The sequence below is a fragment of the Podarcis muralis genome, chromosome 5 (genome assembly GCF_964188315.1).
Source record: "Podarcis muralis chromosome 5, rPodMur119.hap1.1, whole genome shotgun sequence".
NCBI classification, from domain to species: domain Eukaryota; kingdom Metazoa; phylum Chordata; class Lepidosauria; order Squamata; family Lacertidae; genus Podarcis; species Podarcis muralis.
This window is the reverse complement of record NC_135659.1, coordinates 13,522,500-13,531,557: the sequence shown is the minus strand read 5'-3', so window position 1 is coordinate 13,531,557 and position 9,058 is coordinate 13,522,500. Positions and strand designations below refer to the sequence as shown.

Here is a 9,058-nt window from a genome sequence, read left to right as displayed (position 1 = left end):
ATTTTAGTGTTTTGTTGGAAGCCGCCCAGAGTGGCTGGGGAAACCCAGCCAGATGGGCGGGGTATAAATAAATTATTATTATAAATTATTATAATGTGTACAGAATTACACAACCATATCCACTAAAATCCACTAAAAGGTGGCCCTGATGGAAAAGGAGAAGGCAACAGTCACCAGGCCCTTTGGTAAAGGTAAGAATGTGTAGTTACTCCCCGCCACACACACACACACCCCCAGCTCTTCAGAATGATCTGGTCAGCAATTCACATTGCCAATGAGAGGTTTTTATCCCATTTTTGCTTCCAGGGAGAAGCATCAGGCATGTGACTTTTGCTGTTTTGTTCATGACATATTAATTCAATACATGTTCAAGCCTTTGGCACCAAGTGCATGACTAGGAGTTGATTTTTATCAATGCTCCTTTATTTTCTCTAGCTTTCTAGTTGAACTCTATGCTGCCATTGAACCGTCAAACAAGCAAATAAAAAACATCCAACACATCTAAATATAGCTTGTGACAGAAATACTGAAGGTCTTGATGGGCAAGAGAAAGACAAGTTCTCAAAGCACTTACACCCCAGTAGTCTTTCTGAGTTCAGTGTTGCTACTCTGGTGCAAGGAGTAGCTTGACATTGCCAGGCCCAGTTACATAAACTAGGGCTAGTAAACAAAAATGTTCCCTCTATCCTAATTAGATGCAGACATTTCCCTTGAGGAGACTTAAAACTTCTGGAATGAAGTTCAGAACATTTTCTGGAAACATTAAAACCATTTGTTTCCAGCTTTTTTTTGGACTACTCTTTATTTAGCATCGTAACCCATAGAAATTGGATATTAGACTGTAGGGGAAGCCTGGGAAATGGATTCACTTTCTGCATGGTTCTTCCACTAAACTAGTTTTGACCAGGGCTACTTTAAAAGCAGAGATATCACCTTGCCAACCAAGGTCCCAGTAGTGATGTATGGATTATACATGGTGACCCCATGGACCAGAGCATGCCAGGCACTCCTGTCTTCCACTGCCTCCCGCAGTTTGGTCAAAGTCATGTTTGTATCTCCGAGAGCACTGTCCAACCATCTCGTCCTCTGTCGTCCCCTTCTCCTTGTGCCCTCCATCTTTCCCAACATCAGGGTCTTTTCCAGGGAGTCTTCTCTTCTCATGAGGTGGCCAAAGTATTGGAGCCTCAGCTTCATGATCTGTCCTTCCAGTGAGCACTCAGGGCTGATTTCCTTCAGAATGGATAGGTTTGATCTTCTTGCAGTCCATGGGACTCTCAAGAGTCTCCTCCAGCACCATAATTCAAAAGCATCGGCCTTCTTTATGGTCCAGCTCTCGCTTCCATACATCACTACTGGGGAAACCATAGCTTTTACTATACGGACCTTTGTTGGCAAGGTTATGTCTCTGCTTTTTAAGATGCTGTCTAGTTTTGTCATCGCCTTTCTCCCAAGAAGCAGGCGTCTTTTAATTTCATGACTGCTGTATTCTATGATTAGTCTGTTGTATAGCTATTTTCTTTTTCTTTTTTTCTAACCATATGTCATTAGCCACTTCTGAGCATCTCAGTATGGCCATTCTGAACCCATTTTTTTCCTCTACCCAAAATCTCTTTTAACCTAAACAACTTTGCAACAGTTTGCAGCCATGCCTTCTTCCACCATACTTGGATGGGAGCAGTTAGCATAAGTTCAGAAGTGTTTCCAGTTGAGCAACCACCCCCAGTCAATATTTGGAACATGCCCATCTTCTTATTTTTGAAGAATAGGCACATCGGTGCAAATAGGAGTCACAGAACCCGACGTTTGTGGGTGTCTCTTTCTGAAAGATATTGGAAAATGAGCATTAAACCTGCTGTATCTCAAGCCAAATAGACATTTTTGTAAAGTCAACTGGCCAACATTAATGCTGCAGTACAGGAAGAAACATCACAGACAGAATAATTGCCACACACAGGAAGAATAAGGACATAGTTTGAGTGCCTCGCCTGTAGTTTCATAAATCACTTAATGTTGTTGTTGTTGTTGTTGTTGTTGTTGTTGTTGTTGTTGTTGTTTAGTCGTTTAGTCGTGTCCAACTCTTTGTGACCCCATGAACCAAAGCACGCCAGGCACTCCTGTCTTGCACTGCCTCCTGCAGTTTGGTCAAACTCATGCTGGTAGCTTCGCGAACACTGTCCCACCATCTCGTCCTCTGTCGTCCCCTTCTCCTTGTGCCCTCCAGCTTTCCCAACATCAGGGTCTTTTCCAGGGAGTCTTCTCTTCTCATGAGGTGGCCAAAGTATTGGAGTCTCAGCTTCAGGATCTGTCCTTTCAGTGAGCACTCAGGACTGATTTCCTTCAGAATGGAAAGGTTTGATCTTCTTGCAGTCCATGGGACTCTCAAGAGTCTCCTCCAGCACCATAATTCAAAAGCATCAATTCTTCGGTGATCAGCCTTCTTTATGGTCCAGCTCTCACTTCCATACATCACTACTGGGAAAACCATAGCTTTTACTATATGGACTTTTGTTGGCAAGGTGATGTCTCTGCTTTTTAAGATGCTGTCTAGGTTTGTCATTGCTTTCCTCCCAAGAAGCAGGCGTTAACACAAATGGAAGTTGTTAATATTGCACTTGTTGTATATGAGATTGTTATCTTGACTGGAATGTAACTGGAATTAATAAGATTTTGGAATGCAGAAATAAAGAAACATCAGCAAATTATAACAATGTCAAATTATAATACAATTGCAAAAAACCAGCAATTGTATTATAATTTGGCATTGTTATAATGAGGCTATTATTGGACTGTAATTGAAAACTAATAAAAATTATTATAAAAAACACATTAATGCTGCAGTTTGGACTTATGGAACACAGGTAGGAATCTTTGCAAAAATGAATAGCACAGCTATAAATTGCTCATCCACAGCTCACAAAATAGGCCACGCTTGCCAACTTCCCTCAGGTGGTGGATATAAGGCACCATTATAAGCTAGCAAATGGTCAGTTATTTTGTTTACGTGTTTAACAACATGGGGGCAATTCGATTCCACAAGTCTTTGATTACACACTGGAGCAGGTTGAAGGTAATATGTGAAAACCAATCCACGAAACATGTGATTTGACCCATAAAATGTCCGCCTTTTAAAGCTATAATCTTTTCCAGCTCTTGTTATTGAATACCTACCAAATACAAAACAAAAAAGCTCTCGCATTGCTTGCAGACATGAACTTGTTTATACTTCCCCAAAACTAAAATTACTCAAGTATGGGTTTAACCAAGTTAATACAATTAATTGTGGGAGCTAATTGCTAGGTCTGGTAGAAATTATAGGTGGCCATTGGGGCAGTTAGCAATTACTGCGTTGCGAGTATGTGCTTGGTGATTAAATCTCAGCTGTGTTGTGAATAGATCCCATGAATAAAATAATATTGCAAAAGCAGCAGTTTACAGCAGACAGATCTGACCTCCGCTGCTCTGCAAAGGGGTTTTGGAAAGGGAAACATAAGCTCAAACAAACATGGAGTTTCATGTGCAAAAACCAAGGAGCTGAACTGCTAAGGACCAAGTTGCTTGAACACCAAGATAGGAATCACCACATTTTAGTCTTAATTGTATTGTGGATAGGCTGTGGCAAGCTACTCAGTTGTGAGAGGAAGGCACCCTCTCTGTCTCTGTCTCTCCCCCCCCCCTCTCTGTGTGTGTGTGTGTGCAAGAGAGAGAGATTTTCTTTGCAAAGCATCTACAAAGGCATATGCGAAATACCGTATTTTTTGCTCTATAAGACTCACTTTTTCCCTCCTAAAAAGTAAGGGGAAATGTGTGTGCATCTTATGGAGCGAATGCAGGCTGCACAGCTATCCCAGAAGCCAGAACAGCAAGAGGGATTGCTGCTTTCACTGCACACTGATCCCTCTTGCTGTTCTGGCTACTGCGATTCAGAATTTTTTTTTTCTTGTTTTCCTCCTCCAAAAACTAGGTGTGTCTTGTGGTCCGGTGTGTCTTATAGAGTGAAAAATACAGTACATGCAAGATAACATGCCACTTATGGTTCCTTTTCCAGTGGCATGTCATAATGTTTTTTGAAGCATGTTTTTTTGTGCTTAGCATTGAGAACCACAGCAGAATTGGAGCTTTACAATGGTGCAACTGTTCAAGGTCCCTAAACTGGGAGCAATGGCAGTAAATGTCACAGTTATATGCAGATGTGTCTATTGTATATGTAGCACCAATCACCAAACATGCAGAAAAATGAAGCATCGCCACCTGCAAGCAGAGATGGTGCTTTCCAAAGCTGCCTACAGCATGTTCTGATCTTCTTAGTCCTTAAAGCAGAACACCTAGCCAGCAAGTCAATAACCTCCTGGGCATGCTTCAAAATACGTTTGTTTGTTTTTGTTTGTTTGTTTGTTTGTTTGTTTTTGCCTGGAACACCTATGCTTGAGTGCAAATTAATTTGTAAATGAACTGGCTCTGTAATATATGACTTAATCTACAGACTCATTCACATTAAAAAGGTAAAGGTACCCCTGCCCATACGGGCCAGTCTTGACAGACTCTAGGGTTGTGCGCCCATCTCACTCTATAGGCTGGGAGCCAGCGCTGTCCGCAGACACTTCCGGGTCACGTGGCCAGCGTGACAAGCTGCATCTGGCGAGCCAGCGCAGCACACGGAACGCCGTTTACCTTCCCGCTAGTAAGCGGTCCCTATTTATCTACTTGCACCCGAAGGTGCTTTCGAACTGCTAGGTTGGCAGGCGCTGGGACCGAGCAATGGGAGCGCACCCCGCCGCGGGGATTCGAACCACCGACCTTTCGATCGGCAAGTCCTAGGCGCTGAGGCTTTTACCCACAGCGCCACCCGCGTCCCTTTACATTACCATTATTCAAAATACATTATTCACATTACCATTATTCAAAATACTGTCATCAATGTAATTTGACTTTTTGAGGTGTGGGTATATGAGTTTTCTGTTAATCCTGGGAGCAATTCAGTACTGGGCCAATTCAGTAAACGTGCAACCAAATATAAATTTCTAAGTTATTTCAGCAGATGTAAATCTCTCTCTCTCTCTTTTAATAACACTTGACCAAGATTTGACAACGTCAAACTGTATACTGTAACTGTCACATCTGAGCAAATTGCGGCAGAGGCTCCAAGTGTTGGTTCCTACATCTGATCTCTGCCTGGCCACAAACCACCAACTCTCTGCATCAGACTTAAGAGTTCCTGGGAAATGATTGGAAGCATTTTTCAATGGACATAAGTTAAAGGTGTATCTCTGTGTGGCCAACTGAATGCTACAAAACAGTGTGCAAATGTAGAACTCTTTTTTCAGGCTGGCTATTAACAATGAAAGCGGGGATTTTTCAACGGAAAGAGCCGGAGCCCAATCAGTTGTGGATCTCAGACGACACCTTGTGGAAGGCAGAAGAATGGATGGGTTTAATGCTCAAGCCCTTCTCTGGACCTCTGGCGCTCGTGAGAACTGTAATTCTCTGAAGAGTGTAGAAGCAGCTCTTAGAGAATTCTCAATTCCTTCTTGCAATGGAGGATGCAGAGACCAACTTTTGCACCTCTCCCATTCTGCACATTTCGTCCTCTCTAACTTTCAAGCTTGGGGCTTGCAGAGCGCCCTGCAACCAGCTTATTGTTGGGCATAGCAAAGCGCTATGCTCTGACACATGGCAACCACCTGCTGTCATTATGACATCAGATGATTGTGGCATCAGGAGATTGACAAGTGTGTGTTCCCCACCCCTGGGGTGCAAGGAAATATAGGGAGGAATTTGGCATTCCACTCTTAGAAAGGTCTCTCTGCGTAAGCCCTTGCCCAATGGAACAATCCATTGGAAGTGGCTTGCCCAATGGAACAATCTCACCTCTGCTCCCCTGCATGCTATCCTGGGATTCGTCTCACACACACCCCAAGTCATTTTGGGCCACATGGGGGGAAGGAAGTGGGGAGAGGTGGCACTGCTCTAGCAGAAGTCTTTGTGTGGCCTTCTGCTAAGCAGGACTAGCAAGCTGAATCTGGTCCCATGTAAAGGTAAAGGTAAAGGGACCCCTGACCATTAGGTCCATTCGTGACTGACTCTGGGCTTGCGGTGCTCATCTCGCTTTACTGGCCGAGGGAGCCGGTGTACAGCTTCCGGGTCATGTGGCCAGCATGACTAAGCCGCTTCTGGCGAACCAGAGCAGCACCTTGCCATCGGAGCGGTACCTATTTATCTACTTGCACTTTGACGGGCTTTCGAACTGCTAGGTTGGCAGGAGCAGGGACTGAGTGACAGGAACTCACCCCATCATGGGCATTCGAACTGCTGACCTTCTGATCGGCAAGTCCTAGGCTCTGTGGTTTAACCCACAGCGCCACCCACATCCCTTAGGTTGCCTACCCATGCCCTAAAAGGTTGCCCATCCCTGCTTCATGCACTTCAGTAAACAGTCACTGTGATTAGCTCAGCATATTATATGTTTTATTTCTTAGGAATTCAACAAGCATCCAGTTTGGACATTTCTCCGCCTCACAGAAGCTTAAGCTGCTAGAGTTGCCCAGGGCCTTGTGGCATCTTAAAAGACGGGCAGATTTATTGTGTTATAAGCTGTTGTAGACTGACAGCTGCATGAATAAAATATTAACGTGGGTATTGCTCTGTAATTTCAAAAACTGTTTATCCTCACTTCCCAGCAGTTCAAAAGCCTGATCTGTGCAGGAAAAGATGGGGGGTGTTCATAGAACTCATACAAGTCACAAGGTAGCTTTTTATTATCTTCCATCGTAACAGGGTTTGCTTTCCTTAGGAACTTCTGAATGTGAGAGTTCTCAGATTAGGGTGCTGAACACATTGAGAGAGCCAGGCTGAGAGGGAAAATGGTGAAAAAATGTTATTTATTAGGACAGAGTGAAAGTTGTTGTGAAAGTTGCAAAATAAGGAAGCACGGGACAGAGTGAGGGAGAAATTTCTGGAACCACAATGGGATATCAGCTCCACCCAAGGCATGATGGGTAAGAGCAACAACCAGGAAAAGACAGACATAACATTTTACAAGGACGGGAAGAAACACCATGGACAGAATAATTGCCACACACAGGAAGAACAAGTTACAGATAGGTAGCCGTGTTGGTCTGCCATAGTCAAAACAAAAAAAATTCCTTCCAGTAGCACCTTAAAGACCAACTAAGTTAGTTCTTGGTATGAGCTTGGTACTTCTTGGTACTTCTGTTTCAGTGTATCTGAAGAAGTGTGCATGCACACGAAAGCTCATACCAAGAACTAACTTAGTTGGTCTTTAAGGTGCTACTGGAAGGAAGAACAAGGATATAGTATGAGAGCCTCACTTGTAGTTTTATAAATCATTTAATGTGTCAACACAAATAGAAGTTATTAATATTGCAGTTGTTGTATAAGGGATTATTATTATGACCAGAATGTAATTGAAATTAATAAGATTTTGGAATGCAGAAATAAAGAAAATCATCTAACCATCAATTCTAGCATGCGGGGGAGGGGTCACCTTATCTAAATTATATAATTTTGTATTTGAACGATTGGCATTAAATGGGTATTGTTATAATGAGGCTATGATTGGACTGTAATTGAAAACTAATGAAAATTATTATTAAAAAAAAAAAGAACAAAAGCAAAAGAGAAGAAGTGTGACTATTATCCTGAATATGCCTGTGAGGACAGAGTCCCCTTGGTTGTGTGAATGTTAACAAGCAGACTAACTCCTCAGAGGGACTTAAGAGCGACACTTCTGTAATTAATGATGGAAAAAGCGATGTTATCTATGAAGGCGATGATATATGGAAACCATCTCGATTTGAGGATTGGAAGAACGGAAAAATTCACACAGGATTATTATTATTGGTGTTTATCGGCTTAAGGAGACTATCAGAAGAGATCATAAAGAAGAAAGAGAAAATATATGAACCAGATGTGATGTGGAAACAGCAAGATAAGACTGGATAGAATTATGAACTCTGTTTTGATTGATTTGGACTGATTTGGACATTAACGCAGTAGCAAGAAGATGATCAGAATCCCCGTTCGGATCTCGAAAAATGGGTCCCCCCAACAAAATTTAAAATTCGGCTTTGTAATTCGGAATATATGTGATGTGATTTAATTTGATTTGATTGGCCGGTTAATAAAAAATATTTTATAAAAAAACCCAAGCAGACTAGTGTAAGGAAGAAGACGGGGGGGGGGGGGGAATTCTGGGGAATTAATTGCACGATCTGCTCGCTGCCGAACAAGCTAGAGTTAACGTGTAACAGATTCTGCTCTCTTTAAAGCCACATCTGTTCTTCCCAGCATCCTAGATGTTTGCCAGGTACAAGGTTGTGCAGGTACAGTGGTGCCTCGGAAGACGAAAATAATCCGTTCCGCGAGTCTCTTCATCTAGCGTTTTTTTTGTCTTGCGAAGCAACCCTATTAGCGGCTTAGCGGATTAGTGCTATTAGCGGCTTAGCGGCTTAGCGGCTATTAAAGGCTTAGCGGCTTAGAAAAAGGGGGGGAGTGGGAAAAAATCGCAAGACTCGCAAGACGTTTTCGTCTTGCGAAGCAAGCCCATAGGGAAAATCGTCTTGCGAAGCAACTCAAAAACGGAAAACCCTTTCGTCTAGCGGGTTTTTCCTCTTGCGAGGCATTCGTCTTGCGGGGCACCACTGTACAAGGAAATGGCTTCCCCTCTGGCTCCAATCTACAGGTAAGCTACTAGGATGGCAAAGAAGACAAAACAGCCAAGCACTTTGATGAAGAAACAAGGCATCGAAGGCAGGCTGGTGCCCACGCAGCTCTGCAGGCCTCGGGTCTTGGTGGCCTTGACGATCCTCTCCTTCTGGCTCATGATGGCGTTTCTGGCCCCCTCCCACTTCCCAGGCCCGGTCAGACGGAACTGCGCCGGAGAGCAGGGCCCAAAGAACACCTCCCAGGCCAGCTTTGGGTCCGTCAGGATGAGACGTGACAGGTTGGGCTTCACTCCCGACAGGGAGGCCAGTTCGTCCATGTGATCAACGTACTGCACCTGCAGCATGGTGTGCTGGCTTGGCACATATCTAAGGAGAGA

General features: G+C 43.5%; 1 protein-coding gene across 1 annotated transcript in view; it reads right to left on the bottom strand.

Moving 5' to 3' along the window:
• Positions 1-8,473: 8,473 nt before the first annotated feature.
• Positions 8,474-9,058, bottom strand: part of LOC114598409 (flavin-containing monooxygenase 5-like) — a 28,992-nt gene continuing 28,407 nt past the window's right edge. The window contains exon 9 of the mRNA XM_028732072.2: positions 8,474-9,047. Coding sequence (XP_028587905.2) covers positions 8,693-9,047 — 355 coding nt within the window. The 3' untranslated portion in view covers positions 8,474-8,692. The remainder of the gene's footprint in view (positions 9,048-9,058) is intronic.